Source organism: Arvicanthis niloticus, chromosome 1 (assembly GCF_011762505.2).
Source record: "Arvicanthis niloticus isolate mArvNil1 chromosome 1, mArvNil1.pat.X, whole genome shotgun sequence".
NCBI classification, from domain to species: domain Eukaryota; kingdom Metazoa; phylum Chordata; class Mammalia; order Rodentia; family Muridae; genus Arvicanthis; species Arvicanthis niloticus.
Genome location: NC_047658.1, coordinates 19,427,079 through 19,449,957, shown reverse-complemented (window position 1 = coordinate 19,449,957; position 22,879 = coordinate 19,427,079). Strand labels below are relative to the sequence as shown.

Here is a 22,879-nt window from a genome sequence, read left to right as displayed (position 1 = left end):
GGCATTAGGGTTCTAACCCTCATTCTTTGAACTAGCATGCCAAGACCTACTACCCTACTCTCATGATTCCCTCCCCAATCCGGGTAGACCTGCCTCTCAAGCATGTCACCGCTTGCTAGGCAGCAATCCAATCCTATGATGAGGAGGGAAAACCCTACTGTAGGGTTTTTCTGTGACCCCCGGCCCCCATGTCCTGTCACCCCTGTATACCATCCCACACCCTTCATGTACCAATAAATTGGATTCCCAAGTATAGGAGATGAGGGACCAAAGGGCAGAGACAACAGCCTGGCCACTGAGAAGCTAAAAAATAGGCAGCCACAGTAGGGAGGGAGAAGACAGGGACAAAAATCTAACGTAGAACCAAGGTAGAGAGGCACAGGGTGATGCATGGGAGAACACAGAAACAGGAAGGAAGCAGAGCAGCAGACATAGGTTACTGCAAGGAAGACTGGACAAAGACAGAAGCACTTGGGCAGGTGAAGAACAACTGTCTAGGGCCAGAGGTGGGAGTGTGTGTATGTGCATGCATGATCATATAGATAGTATTTCTGTGCCTGCCCAGAAGGTGGGCAGTAACAGAGAAATGAGTAGATGGAGACAGGCCAGTGTGGGCAGGCAGGCAGGCAGGCAGGCAGGCAGGAGGCAGGCGGGCGGGCGGGCAGTGGCTAGTAGATGACTGAGCTGAGTTTCAGCAGATCAGTTCTGAGTCCCTTCCCACCACCTGGTCTGGCCCTGTGACAGCTTTCAGACTCTGCAGGAACATGATTACCCAAACTGCCTGGTCCCAAGCTATCACTGACTCCTTATGAAACAGGGAAGGGTAAGTCAAGGCTGCCACAAATGGTAAGGGCTGGGAGAGGCAGGCAAGCTCCACAGCTGAGTAGGCACCTTGCCTCAGGGCTATGAGGAAAGGACAGTGACTTCCATGCAGTGTCTACTCCTGGCATCTCCCACCTCCCCAAATACACACAGGCCCCATTTTCCTCCAAAAGTTGTTTTTGTCTTTTTTTTAAATAATGTGAAAATGTCACGCGAAGGTTTGAATCAGAGGCCCCCTCCAGGGACCAGGCTTGGGGGAAGAGGAGACGCAAGATGGGGGGGGGGGCCCAGGTTCCTGAAGCCAATGGCCCTCATGAGGCCAGGAGGGACCTCTGCTGTGCCAGGGGCTCTGGGCCCAAAAGAGTTCAGTTCAGTTCCAAGAAGTGTGGCTGTCCAGCGATGGGGCTTCCTGCCTCATGTGGCTCCGAGGGGGTCGGGGGGATCAGGGGGATCAGGGGGATCAGGGGACTCATCTGGGGGGCTGGGTGGAGGGCCTGGGCCTCCTGTTTGGCACATGGTGGAGGAAAGGGAGGGCCCAGCCTCAGGCACCTCCCCAGAGGCTGTGTCAGTGTCAGGGGCAATGGCTCCATCGTCCACACAAGATTCTGCTCGCAAACCCTCTTCTTGGGATGCAAAGGGGCTGGGTCTTTGGGGAGTCAGTTCTCCACGGGGCCTGAGAACAGAGAGAAGAGGAAGGATGGGAATCAGGAGAAACAGTCAGGAGACAGGCTTATGGTTTCCAACTCATTGAAAGCAAAGGCCCAGTAGGCGGCAGCAGCCCATCCTCTGTCCTCATCCAGCCCTCTGCTCTGCTCCAGACACTGCCCTCAGATGGTCCAGATACCATTCTACTCCAGGGTCTTTGCATCTGCTATTCCCAGTGTCTTAAATGCTCTTCTCAAGTAGTTCAGACTTCCTCTTTAGAGGCCTTCCATAACCATTCTGGATCACCTTGTCACCCTTGGACATCTACTTGCTTCCTCTGTTTTCTTCTTGGGTATCCCTCCCTGATATTGAGTATTTATTAAGTATACCAGTTACTGTGAAAGAGCCCGGGTGTCTGCTTGCACCTTTACTGCATAGGCTGAACATAGGGCCTGTGCCTAGGTCTGTTACACAGTACCTTCACCAACAAAATGTTACAGGACCAGGACCATCCTCTAGCGCTCTCCCCCCCACCCCCACCCCCCGACAGCTTGAACCATTCTCCAGATCTAGAACACCAAGGCCAGTGGGGGAAGGAGTTGGCCCTCCCCCATTTACACTTGTGTGCTGACAACCTGGACCTGGCCACGCTGAGGCACCGGAGGCCCATTTCCCTCCTTGAGTGGAAAACATGGCCCACTCCTTTCCAAAGTGCATGGGATGAGTCCCTCACTCAGGGCCTGGTATCAAGATGGAGTATATGGGGGTGCCAAGGGGCACCCACTGTGGTCTGAGGAGACAGACATCATAGCAGCTTCCCCATCCAGGCGCAGCGGGAGTATCTGCGAGAGTAGGCAAGGATCTGGGGCTTCATACCACTGGGGCCTCCAGCTCCACTCCTGGTGACTAAGAGTGAGGTCACCTCGCCAGTAGCTTTGATTCTGACTCACTATCTAGCTTATGTCCCCACACCCTGGACCCACCCTGCCCTGTGCTCATAGGGGTCCTGACATGGAGGTGCCAGGAAGTAACACTTGAGGTTAGATGGGAGTGCAGTCCCAATTCTGTCTGTACTGCCCTCCACTCTGCCTTGCCCCTCCTCTCTCCCTGTGCTTTGTTCACAGGCCTCTTCTCTGGCTTAGACTCTTGTCCAGCCTCTCCTCAGGCACCCAGCCACTGTTTGCTTCCATTCCCAGGCCCCAGCCCCTTCCCTGCTTACAGTCCTTCATGGTTCCCTAGCACCCTGTGGCAGAGTTTTCCCAAGTCCTTTATTGTTTATTAACTTATTATTACTACTAGTAGTAGTATATGTTTTGGTTTTTCGAGACAGGGTTTCTCTGTGTAGCCCTGGCTGTCCTGGAACTCACTCTGTAGACCAGGCTGGCCTTGAACTCAGAAATCAGCCTGCCTCTGCCTCCCAAGTGCTGGGATTAAAGGCATTTACCATGCCCAGCCCCCAAGTCCTTTACAACTTTGTCCCATTTATTCGCCTAAGCCCAACTCTGCACCCTGAGGAGCCCCAGGCCTGTCTTCTGAAGGCTTCTTGAATTATCTAAACTCTTCTGCCTCCATCCATTATGCAAGTTGTTCACAGCCTGGGTCAGTAATACCATCACAGGAGCTCCAGGCTGCATACCCATCGAGGGGATTATGCCATTTATACCCTCATAACACCCAGAATCAGGATCCACTATCATCCCCATTCTATGGATAAGGACACTAAGGCAGAGAAGGACACTGATTGGCCAACATCACACAGAAAAAAGGCAGGGTTAATCCTGGAACACAGAGGATTTGGGGAACCGAGATAGAAACATTTCTAACAGCTCCTTCCCCACATTCTGGGCGTTCACCATGGTGGCCAGCAGGGGACAGGAGAGAACTGTTTCCATCACCACAAGGACTCGCAGATGCTTACCACGAGAGGGCAGCACTCAGGGCCAGCAGCCGGGGCGGAATTCCGGCTCTACCCTCCTTTCTAAGAAGTGCCTCAGTTCTTTCCTTAAAAACCGTGAGACAAAAATCCACTGCAAGGATCGCAGTGAAAATTGAGCGGGTAGCAATGTGGCAGGTCGCTGTGAGCTCGCTGCTACTATAGTGACTCTCCTGTCTCTGGGTGTCTGCCATATTCTCCTCTAGCTTTAAGTGCCCTCGGAGAGGGTATAGAGATCCAGCAAGGTATCTGAGCTCAGAAATGGGTAAGATGGACAAGGGAGTGTGCACATAAGGATCCTTGAAGAAGCAACTGAGGGTCAGAGACGGGTGTAACTGTCCAAGGCTGTGAATGGGACCAACTGGTCTGAGCTGGGAGATGTCAATGTGACTGAGTGGGTGATTGGAAGAGAGAGAAGCAAGGCAAGAGAGGGCAGGTTGGGGAGGGGTGGGACAGGGTCCTGCTGGAAGCACTGTACCTGCGGGCCGGGCGTCGGGAGCCCGGGCGGGAGGCCCCGGGGTCTCCAGCGCAGGTGAGACGGAGAAGCGGGAGAAGCACAGGGGGGGCCCTGGTGGGGGGAGGAGGGGGAAATCCTCCGCCCACTCGAAACTGCCGCCTAGGGAGAAAGTGAACTAGACTTATACACCAGCTTCGCAGACCAGCCCAAGGCCTTTGGCCCTACCTTCCAGCAAGGCCCCATCCCTCCCAGTTCAGATACCTCCCGCCTCCACCCGCCTCTAGCAGCCTCTGCCTTCCTGAGCTCCTCCCAGGCCCCTCAGTGGCCTACAAGAAGGGATAGACTCCTTCCTAGATTCAATCATCTGCTTCCAGGCCCCCCTTAGCCCTGCCCTTCCCACAGGACACGCCCATTGCATAATAAGGCCCCTCCCTCTTCCCAAGCCCTGCCCTCCCGCCCCCCAAATCTTGGGTTACGCTCCTCACCAAAGCCGCTGTCGTTGTTGGGAAACCCATCTCCTGGGGTGGTGGGGTGGGGAGGCGTCGGGGGCGCTGGGGGCGTTGATGGCTCCGTGTCCCCCTCGGGGGGGCCCTGGACGCTCAACTCGTTGGTTGGAGTCTCCTATGAAAACAAGAGAAAGGAACGATAGGGAGCGTATTGTCACACCCCAACCACCGCTTCGCCAAAGAGAAATAAAACTCAACGATATTGCTGGGGCTTTTGGCATCCCAGTTTGTAATCGCTGACATTGTATTGTGTGGAGAAGTGAATGGAACCTTCATCTGCCTTCTAAGGTTCCCACAAGCCCTAATCTCACCCTGGTTTTTGTTCCTTTCCTGACTATAAAGCCCCACCCAGTTTAGGAATTCCTAAATTCAGCTAGCACTTAACCCAAGAAGCAGTTCTAAGCCGCGAAGCACCACCTCCAAGAACTTGGCTGCAAAGATCCAAACCTATGTCTTGGAGCTAACAGCCTGCTCCTGTAGCCTCCCAATCCCTAACACCTGCCAAGCACCAAGGGACAATTACCCCAGTCCCCACTCAAACTTTCAAAGTCCCACCTTGAGCCCAGCAAGGTGGGGCTCCTTTAATTCCAGCACTCAGGAGACAGAGACAGGTGGATCTCTAAGTTTGAGACCAGCCTGGTGTACAAAGTGAGTTCCAGGACAGTCAGGGTTACACAGAGAAACCAAGATGCACATGGATCTCTGAGTTTTAGGCCACCCTTCTCTACAAAGTTCCAGGACAGCCAGAGCTATTTAAAAAAAAAATCCTGTCTCAAACAAACAAACAAAATTTGAAAGTTCCATTTTGGAATCCTTTGGTCTCAGTGACTTTGAACTCAGCACCTGACCCTGCTTGTTTTCAACTGTCTCACAACCTGGTTTCAAACAGTCTCAACCCAGGTTTATCTAGTGAGGCTCAGACAATAAACCCTCTTTTTTTCGTTCAGGCAATAACCCTCCCCACACACACTTTTTTTTTTTTTTTTTTTTTTTTTTTTTTTTTTTTTTAAATAATATGGAGATTTCAGGCCCGGGTTACTTTGGCATGTTTATTTATTTGTTTGAGACAGGGTTTCGGTGTATAGCCCTATCTGCCCTGAACTATTTAGATTATATTAATTATAGATTGTCTCGCCTCCTGAGAACAGAGATTACTGATCTGGGCGACCAAGCCAAACTCACTCCATTTTAAAGCTCCACGTGATAAGATCCGCTCCACTTAAAGCCCAGCCCCAAGAGGCCAGAGATGCTTAGATGCTAAGGTGGAGTCCTTTTCCTGACTTCCGAAGTTTGTTACTCAGCACCCACATCAAACACCTCCCTCCGGGCTCCACCCACTGACTGGGCCTCGCAAAGCTCTCGGAAGCTTATCGGAGACACCCCTACTCAAGAATATACATAGACACATATTAAATTAAATTAGAGTCACTCCATAGTCGTTAATGTTGTGGTCGATAAAACCAGGCCCCAAAACATTAGGCTCCGCCTTCAGCAGACCCAGGCTCCGCCCCCATTCTCTTGAGTATTTAATCTCTATTTTTATTCCTAGCCTGTCTAGGCTTCTACCTAACAGCCTTCTAGACCCACCAACACTCTCCAGGTCTCTCCTAGATTTTCAGGCCATTTTGTATCACAGACACCTATCCCATTCCTGGTCCTACTCCTGCTAAGCTTGTCCACCCGGGTCCAGTTCCCCTAATTCCCCAGAGGCCCCGCCCACTTGCCTCCACCTCCTCCCAGGCTCCACCCACCGAGCCCGGTACCCAGGGCACTAGAAGGTGCAAATCTCTCTGGGCCCGCCCATTCACCTGGATCACCAGGAGGTCCATCTCCCTTCAGTCCTGGTGCTACCTGCCCTAAGGGTCCCCGCTCACCTGGTCGAAGAGGTAGACGGTCACGTCCCCGTGGAAGGAGACCATCTTGCGCTTCCTCTCCAGCTCGCTGTCCTCTGGCTCGTCGGCCGCGCGTGGAGACTTGAGCAGCCCCCGCAGCGGGCGGGCCGTGTCCCCGTCGGCGTTGCTCACCACGACGGGCACTGGGGCTTCCCGCGTCCTCCCGGGGCCCCGAGAGCCCGCTGCCTCCTCGTCCTCCTCGTCCTCGTCCTCGTCCTCCCCGTCCTCCTCCGCTGGCCCCGGCGCCCCCGCCCCGCCGGCCTCCCCGCCAGCTGCCCCTGCGTCCGCGCCCTCCCAAGGTGGCCGCCGCGGGCCCGGGCCCGGGAACGCCGTGAGCGTGAGCGGTGGGAGCGCCAGCGAGAGCCGGGAGAGTTTGGCTGCAAGGGAAGAAGACAGGTGAGCTCCTGTCGCGGACACCTACCTACAGGCTCTACCTACAGCTGAATGCTGGGGGGCTCCTGAGGGCCTTTCCATGGGCACAGTGAAAGAGACCCCTCCCCGCTGCAATGATTGATCTTAGCACCCAGAGCAACAAGTTTCTTCCACAGCACCGGGGCCCAGCTGTTCTCTCCATACGAGCCCGCCTCATTCAGGACTCCCTATCCCCCCTTGGTCCCCCCCCCCATCAACATTTATATATGCCATTCCCTCTGCCTAGAACTAAGAACTGAGTCCCTCACGCTCTTTAGCTCTTAGGGTCCCCAGATCTGAGCCACCTGTAAGCCAGTCACATAGGCTCTGGCCACACACCTCCTGCCAAGGGCAGCAGCAGTGCAGGCCTGGTTAGTGTGCCTGGCCTCGGAACACAACTGCCCTCACGCAGCTTTAGGTCTGTGCACCCAGTGTTCCCAGCAGAAGGGGAGTTTCCTTGTTGGCCCCTGGTTACCACCTTCTAGCACTTTGTCCCAAAGACCACTTTTCTTCCAGTCCCACCCCACTGATTCACTGTGTCCCTCAACAAGCACGTGGTCCTCTCTGGGACACTGTTCCTCCCAGGCAAATGAAAAGGGTCACTCCTTCCTCCATTAGTGTGTCAGTAAACCACCCGCGGGCACTAATGGAGGGTGACAGACAGTAGGGGCAGAGAAGGCTGGTATAGATGAGACCAATTGCTGCTCTCCAGATGCATCATCTAATGCCCACCTCCACCCTCCCCTGCCATCCACTCACTCCCAGCTCCTGTCCCTCACTGCTGCTCAGAAGGTGGTGGGATTAGGAGCAGGTACCGTGCTGTCAAGACAAGACGGTGGATGCCCACAGTATGGGTGCCGTGATAGCCCCTAGTAACAGGAAGGTTTCCCAGGGAGGGGAAATTTGTGTGGAATTTTAAAGGGTGAATGTCAGCTCCCTGGGTGGAAGACCTAAGCCATTCCTTGCCTCTTTTCGGCCAGTAGCCCTAAGCCAAGCCAGACTCTCTGAAGCATTTTACTTCACCCAGTAGTGTCATGTGACCTGGTGTCTTCCTAGACATCAGGGTGGGGTCCCAGTGCAGAACAGAAACAGGGCAGTATACCCCATAGTGTTTCAGGAACCTGGGAAGACACCATCTCCCATGAGGTGTCACTGTGTGGCTCACCTTTTTGCTCTTAGCCTCTCGGTGGCTCCTCAGCCTGTGCTACCCTAACACTTGCTCACTAGAGCGGGCCAGGGCAAGGCCTGAGACCCCCTGGGCTCTCGTGGGGCCAGCTCATGGCCTGACACATTGGAGAGACTCCTTTGTTTATTGCTTCCTTTAAATTTTTTTCAATTAAAATTTTGTTATTTATTTATTTTGGTGTTTTTTTTTTGGGGGGGGGGGCGGGCAGTTTCTCTGTGTAGCCCTGGATGTCCTGGAACTCACTGTAGACCAGGCTGCCTCAGACTCAGAGATTCACCTGTCTCTGCCTCCAGATGCTGGCATCAAATATGTGTGTGACCACGCCCAGCCTTTTATTAAAAATTTTAAATTTTGTTTATTTATGACTGTGCATGTATTTATGAATGTGTGTAGGCACACATGTACCACATGTATGTAGTGGTTTGGTAACAACTTTATGCAACTCGATTCTCTGCTTCCTCCATGTAAGCCCTGGTATCAAACTCAGGGCATCAGATGACAAGTGCCTTCACCAGCTGAGCCATCTTGCCTGCCTTCAAAAATGCATATGTGTGTGTATGTGAGTGTGCGTGCACACGCGCACGCGAGTGTGTGTATGACACAACAACCTCAGGTATCCTTCACACCAGCCACCTCTTTTGAGAAAGGGTCACTCACTGTCCTTGGGTAGCTGGGCAGTGAGCTTCAGGATCTTCCTGTCTCCTCTCCAGCACTGGAACCACAAGCTCCTCACCACTCCTGCTCTATGTGGCCTCAGCATCAGGTCCTCACATTTGCAAGGCAAATGGTTTACCTAGGAACCATCTCCCCAGACCGGCTGTTTTGTCTGAGACTGGGTCTCACTATGTATCTTTGACTGGCCTGGACCTTGATGTGTAGCCCAGACTCACCCTCAAGTCACAGCTATCTTTCTGCTTCACTCTCCCAAGTGCTGTCTTAGAGACACGTGGCACACGCTTTGTTACTCTCTGCTTATTAGAGCCCTCACATGGCCCTGGTCGGCAGCACCAGACCTCTGAGCTGGCTACAACCATTCAAACATCCAGAACACAATTTAAAAAAAAAAAGCAGCCACTGCAACAAACAGCACCAAGGCCTTCCTGGGAGTGGCTGTTCCTAGCACGGGGCTTTCCCTGCCTGCATCCCTAGCCTTCCCCAGTTCTGGGTACCTTCTAGTTCCTGACTTGGAGACCCGGCTATACAAGCTTAAACAACAAAGACAAGTCTCCATTATATCCCAGAGCTCAACGGTGACAATTTGGCCATACTTTAGGGCTTTGTCTAGGCCTGCCCCTCACATCCACCGAGGGGTCTTCCCTGTCCATGGGACGGTGGAAGAAACTGAGGCCCAGAGCAGTAAAGACCTTTTCTTAGGCCTGCAGATGGGGACACAGCCAAGACCCAAAGTACAATGAACCCTGGGTAAGCATTCACAATGCCAGCCGATCCAGTTTTCCTTTCCCGACCTCCTCACCTTTGATCTGCTCGCTGTTCCCCTGAGGGGGTCCCAAGTCCAAGAACAAGCGTGGCATCTCGGGTCCCTTCCTCTCCGGCTTGGGGGGGTCCTCGTCTACGTTGGGGGCCATGTCTCCGCCGAGCCTGTTGTCTGGGACCCCTGGCTCTTCCTCTGGGGCCACCTCCGGCCTGGCTTTCAGGGGCACTGGCTCCGGCCTCCTCTGCTGGGCCCCCAGTGGCTGTGGCGGAGGTGGCAGCGGTCTCGAGTTGTCTACCCATCCGGCCTTTGCGTCCACGGCGCTTGCGGGGCCGCCGGCGGGGGCCGTCCCCGCGCCCCCCGGGGCTTGGCCCCCACTCCCGAGGTCCAGCTTCCCAGCCCCGGGGGCTCTCGGTGCCCCCCCACTCTCGTGGACTCTCCACTCGATCCCGGGGTCCGGGTTCCCGCTCTTGGGGGCTGGGCCAAGCTGGCCAGGGGCCATCTCCAAGCCGTTCTGGGGCAAGGCTGCCTCGCAGGGCGCAGGGGCTCGATCCAGCAGGGTCTCGGGAGCTAGACCCCCAGTCTCGGGTGTCTTCTCCCAGGGCCCTGGGACTCTCCGAGGTCCAGTCTCTGGCGGCCTCTCCGTGTTCCTGGGCAGCCTCAGGACCCCATTCTCTTGCACCTTCTCCTCGCTCTTTGGGGACATCAGAACCCCATTCACCAGCACCTTCTCCTCGGCCTCGGGGGACATCGGCTCCCCATTCACCAGGGCTCTCTCTCCTCTCTCCGGAGATTCCAGGCCATTCTCCGCCACCTTCTCCGTCACGTCCGGGGCTCCTGGCTTCCCGTTCTCCAACACTGTCACCCCGTTCACCGGAAGGTTCCTGCTGGGGACTTTCTTCCTGCTGACCAGGGATGTCAGGTCCCTGTTCGGGCCTGGGCCCTTCTCTCTGTTCGCGGGGCTTCTCCCCGCCTTCCTGGGTCCTGTCTCCCCGGGTGTCGACCCCTTGTCCCCTAGGAGGTTCTTTGTCACATCCTCCCGTAGGGACATCAGCAGCTGCTCGGTGCTCACCTGAACTACAAAGGTTGGCTTCTCCTGGGACCCTGGGAGTGGGAGGGGACCCGGGTCTGGGGGTGGCCGGGGCGCTCCTGGGTCGGGTGGCTCGGGGGGAGCCCGTGGCCGAGGGACCCCTTCCTCCTCGGCCGCCCCCCCACCTGGGAAGGCTCCCTCGGGGGAAAAAGGGGTCTCGGTCTCGTAGCCGCTGTCCCCCGGCTTGGGGCCCGGAGACGACAGGCCTGAGCCTGGACTGGCCAGGGCCGACGGGGGGTCGGGGGACGCGGCCGGTTCCGCGGAAGCCCGGGGAGGGGGCGGTGGAGGGGGGGGAGCGGGAGGTGGCCCCCGCCCGGGGTACTGGGGCGCTGCGGCCCCCATGAGGGGGTCCAGAAATTCGAGAGGGGCTGAGGTAGGGGGGACCAGAGGCAGGTCGGCCAGGGAGCCCCGCTCTGCACGCAGAGAAGAGTCGTCCTCTGGGGGGTGGGGACAACCAAGGGCAGGGTGGCCCCCCCAGCCGGCCACAGCGTCCCCCCTCTCCAATGGCAGGCAGGAGCAGGGACCCTCGCGGCTGCACAGGGGACATGGTAGAGGTCCCCGGCGGCTGGGTCCCCCTCCAAGGCTGCTGCTGTCCTCGCCTGGGGAGCTCTCTTCCTCCTCCTCTTCGGCCCAGGGTGCCGTACCCTGTTCCCCAAGCACCTCGGCAGGATCTCCTGCCAGGGTCTCTCCTGCGCCCCGGCCCTCGGGGTCCCAGCCGCTCAGCAGAAAACCACCTGATCCCGAGGACTGGGCCGGGAAGGGTCGGGGTGCAGGGAAGAGGGGGGAGGCCCAGGTCTCGGACACCAGCTGAGGGACCTCGGAGGGAGCCTGAGGGGCCTGGGGACCGGGCACTCCTGGGTCCAGCGGGTCCCAGTCGTTGGGGAAGAGGGGTTCTGGTGGAGAACCGTGCTCCTCCAGGCGGATATAGTACTCGCTGCTCACTGAGGGACTGCGTGCGCTGATGACCGGCAGCACGCTGGGAGTGGACAGCGCCTCATAGAAGGGATTGGATGGATTAGTGTGGGGGGCTGGAGGCGCAGAAGCCGGCTGCCAGGGAGGCGCACCGCCGCCCCGGCCTGCCCCACGGCGGGCCTTCTCCCACAGGCACTCAAGGTTGAGGCCACGGCTGCTCTCGGTGACTGTGAGTACATCATCTGGGTCAGCCCCAGGGAAGCCATCCAGAAGGGGGAACTGCGAGGACAGGGTTCCCGGGCGTGGTGCACTATGTGACGGGGGCCAGGGCCAGGGGAAGGGCCCATCTCGGGGAGGAGGTGGTGGAGGAGGGGGTCTTGGGGGCCGCTCAGACAGCAGGTAAGTGAGCTGCAGCTGCAGATCAGAGGCTGAGGGGCGCTGGGCAGGTGGCCGCCAGCAAGACTGCAGGATGTCATACCTGGGGACAAGTGAAGGGATAATAAAGAGGGAAGAACTCCAGAGGAGAGGGACAGAGGCCAATAGAGAGAGATAGCCAAAGACCAAGACCTGAGGCAGAGGGAGTTAGAGAAAAACAGAGGGCAGGGTTGGCCTCGGGGAGGAGAGGGAGTGAAGCAGTTTCAATGTTCTGCTCCCCTGCCTCAGTTTGCCCACTTCAGGCATCAGGTCATGGGGAAAGATGAATTGACAGATGCTTAGGGCCTGGGATAGAAAGTTTGGGAGTCAGGTGACTCACCAATAGTCAGCGTAGGGCAGCTTAAGCCTGGGTCGGGCCAGCTTGACGTGCTGCTGGCGGACAACAAAGGCCAGGACCTCCTCGTCCGATAGGTGACGATAGGGCTGCGCCCCGAACTCGAATAGCTCCCATAGTGTCACCCCCAGGGACCTGTGAGGGAGGTCAGAGGTCAGAGGTCAGAGAGAAGTGGAGCCCCATCTCCCCCCCCCCCCGGGTGCCAACCGTGGCCTCACCAGACGTTACTCTCACGGCTTTGATCCACCAGCACAAAGCTGCCATGCAGCTCGCCCAGCAGCTCGGGCGCTGCCCAGCGCAGCGGCACCCACAGGCGCTCGGGTGTCAGGTAGTAGTCTTCCTAGGGGTGGGCGGGGTCAGCAGGTCAGCAGGAGACACACACTGATCCACACGCATAGACACATGCACATGCACTGCCCACCTTGTAGTTGCTATGCGCCAGCCCATAGTCTCCAATACGCACAGTCAGGTCTGAAGTTAGCAGGCAGTTGCGCAGCGCCAGATCGCTGCGGAGTAGGGATGGGGGAGGCGGAGTGAGGAGAAAGCCCTGCCCACGATGTGAGGGATCTCCTTCCCTTTTACAACTAAGTACATCTTGTGCCTCCTTTCCTGACCCCTTCCTCCCCCACCTCCAACTCCCCACCTGCCATGTTCCTCCTCCTCTTCTGGGTCCTTCCTCTCCTGACCCCTCATCTTCCTCTGGCCGCTCCTGTCCTGGCTCCTTCTCCCCTGTATCCCCTCTCCTCTGCTAGACTCCTTTCTCTCCTCACTCCTCCACCTTCTTTCCTGACACCCTAGTCTTTCCTCCCTCTTCCTCTGCTAGCTCCACACTCTCTCTCCAGTCTCTTCCCTCCCCAGACTCCTCCTTTCTCTCTCTTGACTCCTCCCTTACTTTCAAAGTTCTTTCCTTTCCCTCCCGACTCCTCCTCCTCTTCTGACTCCTCCCTCTCCCCCTCCTCTCAGGGTCTCACGATGTAGCCTTAGCTGTCCTGGAACTGGCTGTGTAGAACAGGCTGGCCTCAACCCTGCTGGGATCTTCCTGCCTCAGCCTGCTGAGTGCTGGGATTGTAGTCCAGAGCCACCACACCAGGTCTCCTCTTCTCAGCTCTTCTCCCGGGCCTGCTTCTCCCCTCTCCTGATTCCTCCCCTTCCTTTCCTTCAGAACTTCAGGGTGCCTGCCACCTTAGAGTGCTTGCATGCTCAGTTCTTCCCTGTGTCCCTTGCTGTGGGTGCACCTTAGCTCACCTGTGCACATAGTTGTGGGAGTGCAGGTGCGCCAGTCCTCGGGCAATCTCTAGGCCCATCCTCTGCAGTGTCCGAAGGTCCCGAGGGGGAAGTTCAGGGGACATGCCTTCAGGTGGCCGCTGGGCCCGAAGGTATCTCTTCAGGTCTCCCTGGGAGGGAAACAAGGGCAATTCAGCACAGTCTGAAGTGAGCACAAAGTATTCCCTACCCCACATTAGGTCCAGCCCCTCCAAGCCTCAGTTTCCCCTGCTGCTTCACTTGCTAGTTAGCGCAGCCTTAGCTGCTCAGTTAGCTTAGTTGGGTCAGATGCTTACCATCCATGCCTGATGCCCAGGATTCAACCCCCAGCTCCCCCCCCCCAAAAAAAAAGAATGCTAAGACAGGCAGACAGGTGACTACAGGAATCTGAGACCCTGGAGTCCCGATGCCAAAGCTGACTTCCAGCTGCCGGCAGCTCCTCCCCTTTCCCAGTGCCCTCACCAGCTGGCAGAACTCCATGATCAACAGGAAGGGCAAGGTCTCCACACAGACGCCCAGGCACTGGAGGACGTTGGGATGCTGCAGGCTCCTTTAAGGGGCAGGAAAGGAGCAGCCTGTGGCTATCATACAGAACCTGGCCTTGCCAAACCCTTTCCCAGGCATGTAGACCTGACCTGGGTACTGCATTTCCCCTTCGGCCTGTCCCTGCCCTCCCCGGACATGTTCCTAGCTCTCTGTGCCTCCCCAGTGGCCCCCTGACGCTCACAGGTGTTCCGGCTACTCACTGGCCAGACTCCACTTTCCCCAGGCTCTGCTCTGGACCTTTGTACTTACAGCCCTCCTCTATGGGGGACACTCCTCTCCCTCTCAACTCTGGGTCTCTCTATATAGCCCTGGCTGTCTTGAACCTAACTATGTAGACCAGGCTGGCCCCACACTCACAAACATCTGCCTGCCTCTGCATCCTAAGTGCTGGGATTAAAGGTGTGAGTCACCACCCCTGTCTGGCCTTCACTGTTTTTTCTTTTTTTCTTTTTTCCTTATTTCTTAATCTTTTAGAATTACGTGTATATAGGCGTGTTTATGTGCAAGTGAGTGCAAGTGCCCATGAAGGCCAGGAGAGGGTACCAGATCCTCTGGAGCTGGAGAACTAGGCACTTGTGAGCCATTTGACTTACAAGGAACCCAGAGCTAAACTCAGGTACTCTGAAAGAGCAGTATCCATTCCTAACCACCGAACCATCTCTCCAGCCCATTTTGTCTCTGCCACAGCTTAGGCCTCAGCTGCAATCTGGTCCCCCAAATGGCTTCACTGCCTCTTCATTCACCCTTGTGCCCGAATCCTTCCCAAGACTTCCTCTGATGGAGGATGGGGGCAGCAGCTCTCACAAAAGGCTGTGGAAAGCACTCTGTGAGAGGGGCTGTTCATGTTGTGGGTGGGTCCTGCTATTCTAAGTATTTAAGGGACAGTTTCACTCTGCAGCCCAGGCTGCCTGGGAACACACAATCCTCCTGCCTCAGCCTTCAGAGTGCTGAGATAAATGGTAGGTGTGCACCACCAGGCCAGCTGCTACTTTTATTTCAACATGTAGACATATGCTTGATTAGACCTTCCCCCTCTGTCCCAGCTGTGTCTGAGGGATGCTGGCCACTGCCCAAGCCTACTCTACATTCCCTCTTCCTGTAATCAGCTTCTCACAGTGCTTTGCAAGACTGCTAACTCCTACAGAACTCAGACTCTTCAGTCTTTCAAAGTCGCCCCTACAGACTCTTCCCTTCCTCATGACCTGTCTCGTTTTGATAATCCAAGCTGGGTGGGGCTGGTATAGGAGAGTTCTTTCTCTAACACTGCATAATAGATGCCATGGGTCACTTTGGCACTGGGGCCAGGCTAGTATTTGTGTACAACCACAGTTTGGCTGGGTCCTCGGCCCTTCACCTCCTAGGAGGAGACTGCTGACATCCCACTTGAGGGATGTCATCCCACATGTGGAAAGTGCCTGTCATGTGCTGGAACCTGAGAAATGACAAGAAGCAGCAACCAACGACAATGGGGGGTGGGGGGGAGAGAAAGTCTGGGATTCACCACAACTCTGAGAAGCAGAATAAAGACCGGGGTGATCCAGAAGGGAATAGAGGCTCAGAGAAGTGAAGCAACTTGCCTAGTGCCACATAGCTGGGATTTAAGTTCAAGGTCTATGTCTGGATCAGCAAGCGTCTGCTGAGGGCTGACGGAACTTGTAAAACTCAGAGGCAGGAAGAACACTGAGCAGCCAGTCAGCCTGTGCTGTCCCAAGAGATTTCTGACATGGGTCAGCTATGAAGCACCTGAAATGTGGCAAGTGTCACTCAGGAAATGAAGATTTAAACATCATTTGTTTGTAGCCTAGGTCGGCCTCAAATCCCTAGAGATCATCCAGCCTCAGCCTCCTACAAGTTCTGACTGCAGGGGTGAACTACACTTGGTGTTCTGGACTGATTTCATTTTCTTTAGCTTAAATTTAAATAGCCTTGGTCTAGAGAAAGACAGACAATAACCAAATGTAAGGCAAAATAAGACCCCACTGTGCACTCACACATACACACATGCACACACAAACACACACACACACACGCATAACACACACACATGCACACGCATACACACACACACATGCACACACACACACACATGCACACACACATGCACACGCGCACACACACACACGCACACGCGCACACGCGCACACACGAACCTTTTGAGACAGGGTTTCCTTCTATAGCCCAGGCTGGTCTCAAGCTTACCATCTTCCTGCCTCAGCATTGAGTACAGTTGCAGACAACACTTACCATGCCTGTGGAAGGCCTGAGACAAGGGCAGGCCTCTTTGAGCTAAGACTAAAAGGAACATGAACCCCCAGTTCAACATTGGACATGGCAGGTAAGGTGTGGTATTCTACAGAGAGAGAGAGAGAGAGAGAGAGAGAGAGAGAGAGAGAGAGAGAGAGAGAGAGAGAGGCAATAACAAAGGCCTTGGGGCAGGGACGCAACTGTGGTATGTGTGGGGGCTGGAGGAAAGGGGTGGGAAACTGAGGTCAAAAGGACAGAGGCAAGAAGATTATAGTGTTAGACTGTGCAGGGCCTGTGGGCTATAGGGAACTGAGGCCGTGCCCTGAGAGCACTGAGGAACCATGGGAGATCTTGGAACAATGCTGGACCAGACTCTAAAGTTTGTGCCTTGATGGATGAGCCATATACACTTCCTATGATTGGAAGCTCATACCTCCAGACACAATGATATATGTTAAGAATGGACGCCTAGGGCTGGAGAGATGGCTCAGCAGTTAAGAGCACTGACTGCTCTTCTAGAGCTCAATTCCCAGCAACCACATGGTGGCTCACAACCATCTGTAATGGGATCCAATGTCCTCTTCTGGTGTCTGAAGACAGTGTAATCATGTACATAAAATAAATAAATATATCTTTAAGAAAGAAAGAAAGAAAGAAAGAAAGAAAGAAAGGAAGGAAGACAGACCTAAGCAGGGAGCTTGTAGGTCTTAGAGTGGGGAAGGCAGGTCGGGTAGACACAGGGATAGCTTGGTCATAACTATTGCTGGGATGAAAATGCCAGCTTCAGAATCCTGGAACCATTTCCCCGTGTTGTCTCTAGCTTTCTCTAGGGAAGACCCAAGACTCCAGGAGGGAGATGCCAGCACCAAAGCCATACAGCCAGGAAGAAATCTGAGACTGGAAGCCTGGTTTGACACCACACTGGGTTCCCCCTATTTCCAAAAATCTCTGCTACTACTTGGTACTTTGTTTTTAGAACCCCTGTCCACGGACATACCTGTAGGGCTGGGCCTCGGAGATGAACTTGCGCTGCTCCAGGGGCCCTGCACTAGCCCGGAGTTCCTTCACCACCACCTGAGCTGGCGAGTAGTCTGAGAAAACCTCCCCGAGGATCACCTGATCAAGGAGTCCTAAGATCAATGCTGACCTGTGTCCAGCCCGTCCCCAGGGCAGCTCCATACATCCCAAACTCCCAACTACTTCCAGGTCTTCCCTTCATGTCCCACCTCCCTGGTCCCCTACCAGACACAGAGTGAGAGACTCACAGGCCCAGAATCCGATGCACGCGGGACGGATGGAAGGATGGACAGACTGACGGACGCGTGGAGAGCCGGGTGGCGAGGCGGAGTGGTCAATGGAGTGAGGAGGGAGGCGCTGACCGACAAATGTGGGGGTAGGTGGGTGGGAGTGGGTGAGAGGTGGAGGGGCAGACTGAGGGGCATGGGGCTAGGGGGCCAAGAGCAGATGACAAATGGGGGTAGACACAGAACAGGAGCACATGCCAGAGATGTATGGATACCCCCTCTGCCGCCCACCCAGGCCCCTCACCTTCCCAAACCAGCCGCTGCCAATCTCCTGCAGGTAGCTGAGGTGCTGGCGGCTCAGGCCCAGGGGGGTGCTGATGTCTGAGGAGGGGGCGGGAGGGGAGGCCCTGAGCTTCTCTCCTATCAAGGATGCCCCACACCACCACAGTGGGAGGGGTCTGAGGTCAGAGTAGACAATACTCTTTTATTGGCTGACTCCAACATTCCATGGCAGGGTCCAGCCTCCTCATTGGCTGCCCATGAGATCCAGAGCCCAATCAGCCCTTCCCTTTGGCAACCCTAGCTCCAAGACTGGTTAGTCGGTTTTATAGGCTGGCTCCCAGGTTAAGATCTAGGCTGATGGCACCAGGGCCATCCTGCAGGATTCTTTCCATCTGGGGTTTTCTGCAAGATGGTGTGTGTGGCCTGAAGTTACTTCCACGAATATAGGGCGCTACACTTTACCCTTTACCCTCCCTCAGTGTTGGGATCGCAGGATCTTGGAGTGAAAGGTGCAGTACCTGAGTGTGCAGGTTGCGGGGCAGGCATTGGCAGTGAGACCTCTGCCAGCGGCAGAATATAGACATCAGGCAGCGACTGTGAGGAGGAGGTCTCCTCCGCAGGGGGAGTGTACTCCCCAGAGCAGTCCTCCCCTTCCGGGTTCTCAAACTCCTGGGGTGCGAGAGGTGAAGAATGGGAGCATCGGGAGGAGGGTGCTGAGATGCCACCATCCTGCCCTAATTGCCTCCCTTCAGTTCACAGACCTGTCCCTCAAATCCCAGCCCCATTTCCGCTGGTGTGCGGATCCCAAAGCCCTAGCTAGGTCTTGGGAGTGCCCTGGGACCTCCAGTCTCTTTGCTGCCTGGGGTCTTTCTCCTAGGTTAGTCCTAGGGCACCTCACCTTGAAACGAACATCACCCCGTTTGCAACACAGACAGGTAAGGAGGAGGAAGATGAAGGCCAGCAGACCCGAACAGGAAATGAGGACCACAGCGTAGGGCGGAGCCAAAGGGGCCCGGCTCAGAGCGAATCCATCTGTGGGCACACGGCTAAGCTGGGGTCTGGGCTTCCAGACTCTGGCTACCGGACTCCATGCCCCTCCCATTCTGGGCTAGTCTTGGACTACAACCCCCATGATGCTCCGAATCCAGGAGCCCCTTGGCAGAGGGGCCAGGTGGTCTAACGTATTGTGGGACTTGTAGTTTACGGCCTTCCCAGGTGGTTGGGGGTGGGGCCCCTGCTTTCGTTCCAAACTGGGACCCACCCCCCACCCCAAACGCATCCCTTAACCCGGATACATTCTAGTGACTAGCAATAGTGAGGCCTGGAGCTCTGAGAATTTGCAATATGCTACCATAGACAGCTTCATGATCACCATTCCCCCAATTGCGGGCTGTTGGGAGATATTTGCCCCCGAGCTGAACCCACTGCCCAACCCATGCCTGAAGGGTGACTGAGAACTGTTTCTTTTAAAGACACTGGGAACACAGACTTGTTCTCTAGCTTCAGCCTCAGGTCTGAGGGACGGGTCTCTGCAAAGCCTGAGCTGTGTTCCCCCTTAGAAATAGGGTCTCTCTTCCCCAAAGGCTGCGGCCTTCCATCTCCCCGCGCACCCGTGTGCACTCGCGTGCACATGAGCTCACATGCACGCTCACAAGCACGCACTCGGTCCGCAGCCCACTCCCCACCCTCCCTGGCTGGTCTCCCTGGCCCTGCAGACCCGCTCGTCCCCGGGGACTGCGCACAGGTGCCGGGCGGGCCCGGTGGGGGTGGGGCGCGGGCCGCGGATGGCTGGACATACTCACCCGGGTGCGCTGGGGACGCCAGGCAGCCGGAGGCGGAGACGGCCGCCAGGAGGATGAGCGCGCCGGGTGCAGGCATCTTGTCCAGGATGGAAGGGAGGTGGAGGAATCGGCGGCTGGGGAGGAGGGGGGGCGGGCCCTCAGCCCCCAGCCATGGGGACCCGCTCAACCCTGGCCTCCCCCAGCCCAGGAGAGGGGCGGGAGATGTAGGACAGGGGGAGGGAGGGGTTGCTTACTGGCTCAGATACCCCCCTCCCCCTCCTCGAAAGGACAGACGGATGAAGGGATGGAGAGGCGGACGGAGGAGAGGAGCTGGGGAGCCGGGGCTGCTGGGGTAGGGGGGAGGGGAAGATGGGGGGGGAAAAGAACTAGGGCCCCGCCCCCGAGGACAATCCGGATTGGGGGAACAGAGAGCCTGTCAGAGGAAGGGTGGGAGGAGGAAGGAGGGAGCGTTGTCATGGCAACTGGTTCCCGGTTGCATTGGCTGCCAGGCGGGAGGGGAGAATAGGGAGGGGGAGGAGGGACAGACAGAGACCAACAGACCCTTGGAGGGGGGCAGGGTCCACAGTGCGTGGCCCTGACACCACTGTGACACAACACTGGTGCCCACACGTGTGTTACATGCTAAGATGCAAATATCAAGCCCACGCAGCCCACACACAGCTGACACATGTCACAGGAACCTTCACAAGCGCATCTCATACAAAGGTGGACAGCCATCAGCAAACGGAGACACGGACACGTCACACACAAAGACACAAGGACAGACCACACTGAGAATACATAGGCAGTTCAGACTCTGGTTGGTACAGATTCACCAGCCACACAGGAATACCCCAGCATCACATGCACGCACACGCACGTATACAACATAGAGCTCCAAATATAGGGAGGTATCACAAAGATCCATTCAGACCCTCTGGGACATGAGGAGTCATGCTGTCATAAACCGATATTTACACAGGCAACAAAGAACACACAGAAATCACTAATTCAAGCACATAAAGACAGTTGCATGCATACAGACACAGGCTGGTCAGTCACATATGTGAACATACAGAAACAACACATGCATGTATGCAGGCACATTGCTCACTTTCAGGGACAAACGGGTATCACATACATGCACACAGGAACACACAGCTCATACATGCAAAGCCACATAGTGTATGCAAAAACAAATACAGAACAGGGATACAAACATGCCCTGTGAAAAAGTACAGTCACACGTATTACACACAAAGGCACACCACCTACCTAAACACACAGCATGAACGGACACACTCTTTAGACGTGATTACGAGGACTCCTTATCCACTGCAGCCTCACATCACATACACCAACACACATGGGCACAAAAGATGCATAAGCGTAGTTTATTTCATGTATTTATTCTTAGCAGGATTTACTCTGCGCCAGGCGTTTCCCAAGATTTACAGTATTACCTTCCAATCATTACAACAGCCCCCAAGACAGGTGCTTTTATCATGCCCAATGTAAAGGTAAGGAAACTGAGGCACAGAGAGGGGCAGTCACCTGCCCCATGCACAGAACAGGGGATTGGCAGAGGTAAGGCTGGAACCTGGCCGTCAGGACACCGACACATCAGACAAGACACACACACACACACATACACACACACACACACACACACACACACACACATCACGTGCCAGGCTGCAGTCTCGGGGTCCCACCCCACGCGGCGGCACACAGAGTTGCAGACACACCCGGAAGCGTGGACTGCCGCCCTCGGCGAGGATGTCTCCATGGTCCAGGAATACCTGCGACTCGTCCCCTCAGTGAGGCTGGACCGGAGCTGCGCGCGCAGCACTGCTCACTGGGGGCATTGGGAGGAGGGGAAGCCTCTCGGGGAGCTCACTGGAGAAACTGAGACAGGATCATCGTGGAATGGAGGATCAGAAAGGTACAGGGAATGGGATTGGAGTGACCAGGAAATGAGCACGCAAAGCGGACCCCCCCTGACTGAAAAACCAGAACCTGGAGAAAGAGAGGCTTACAGGGAGTTGTGGGCCTGCGTAGAGTGTTCTGGGAAATGCAGTCCTTGTTGGTCCAACTGGGAGGCTCAGTTTGCCAGTTGCGCCACCTGCGGGGATTTTAGCCTGAGGGTGACAGGCCGGGATTGGCTACCAGTAACGAGGTCGGGAAGCTTGCTGTTTGTTCATAAGTTCACTCAACAAATGTTTATTTAATTACTATCTGTGTGATCAGTTCAGCTGTGTGCCAGAAGTCAGGACTGCCGGAAGAAGCCGGCTATGATGCCCAGCTCCTCGATCACTATCAAAGTTTTGTGTGGATTTGCTTTGTTGAGACAGGGTCTTACTGTACCCAAGCGGTACCGGAACTCACTCTGTAGCTCTGGACGTCCACGAACTAGCAACAATCTTCTGGCTGCAGGCTCTTGAGTGCTTGAATTACAGGTGTGGTCCAAGTAACATTTTTAAAAATTATTATTTAATAATAATATGCATTAGTAATATATTATTGATATATTGTTGTCTTTGTTTATTATTGTTGTTGTTGGTAGTAGTAGTAGTTAGTATCAGGATAGAGTAAGGCCGAGCCAGCAGAGTGTACCTTCTGAAGGGAATGTGTCAAGGATTTTCTGATTGCCTCAGTTTCCAAAGTCCTAGGATTGCAAGTGTCAACCGCTACACCGAGTCTCTAAAGCAATGTTAAGGCACCAGCATCCACATCTTCACAAGCCCCAGAGAGATAACCCTCAGGCCAACTGTCACACAAGTAGAAAGGACTCTCCAAGGAAGATGGAGAGAGTGTGGGAAGAACTCAGGGCAGGTGTCTCTGGGAAGAAGACTGGCACAGGTATTGGGAAGTAGGTCAACCAATGTTGTCAGAGGGGCCAACCCTGTGGGCAGACTTAGCACATCCTGAGGTCAGTGAGAGACCGTGTAGCCAAACTGCACGGGAGTAAGAAGCAAGTGGTGTCACAGGGAACAATGGATTGATTCTCTGCCTCTTGGCAGCCCTTGAAGGATGCTGAGCTGTGTTGTAGAGAAGCTGAATAATGATTTCTCATTTTATTCCTGGTGCCCAATAAAGAGTCCAGCACACAGTGAGTGTTCAATAAACGTTTGCTAAAGCGGAGAGCTTGTCATCATCTGCTGTGGGCCGCAAGCCTCCCATGGCTCAGTGATTTGGTATCTCTGACTGCTCATTGCAAGGAAGAGGAAGGGCAGAGGGTCTGGGGGACACAAGGCACGGGCTGTACTGGGCCAGGGTCCTTTGGGGAGGGGCTTTTAATGAGGATGACATTTGGGCTGCTGGGACAGGGTGAAGCTGGGGCAGGGTAAGAAGGATGGCCCAACTCATCATTCCCGGAAGTGAGGAACAGCCAGAGACATTCAGGAAACACCCACTGTCCCTAAACCTTACAGAGTTGTGGGGTAGTCACCAGAGAAGACTGC

General features: G+C 55.4%; 1 protein-coding gene across 2 annotated transcripts; it reads right to left on the bottom strand.

Moving 5' to 3' along the window:
• Positions 1-1,337: 1,337 nt before the first annotated feature.
• Positions 1,338-21,345, bottom strand: Lmtk3 (lemur tyrosine kinase 3). 2 transcript variants are annotated; one of them, XM_076934270.1, is made up of 16 exons: positions 21,164-21,345; positions 19,437-19,549; positions 18,533-18,666; positions 18,153-18,303; positions 17,657-17,733; positions 17,106-17,224; positions 13,781-13,868; positions 13,301-13,449; positions 12,477-12,561; positions 12,274-12,395; positions 12,041-12,190; positions 9,327-11,764; positions 6,238-6,632; positions 4,343-4,478; positions 3,879-4,016; positions 1,338-1,495 (listed from the first exon to the last, which is right to left on the bottom strand). In XM_076934270.1, exons 1-16 carry the CDS (start codon positions 21,202-21,204, stop codon positions 1,479-1,481), a joined length of 4,353 nt encoding a protein of 1,450 aa, XP_076790385.1. In that variant the 5' UTR covers positions 21,205-21,345; the 3' UTR covers positions 1,338-1,478. The 2 variants fall into 2 exon arrangements, with proteins under 2 accessions (XP_076790385.1, XP_076790387.1); XM_076934272.1 differs by lacking the exon at positions 21,164-21,345 and adding an exon at positions 19,670-19,776.
• Positions 21,346-22,879: the final 1,534 nt, after the last annotated feature.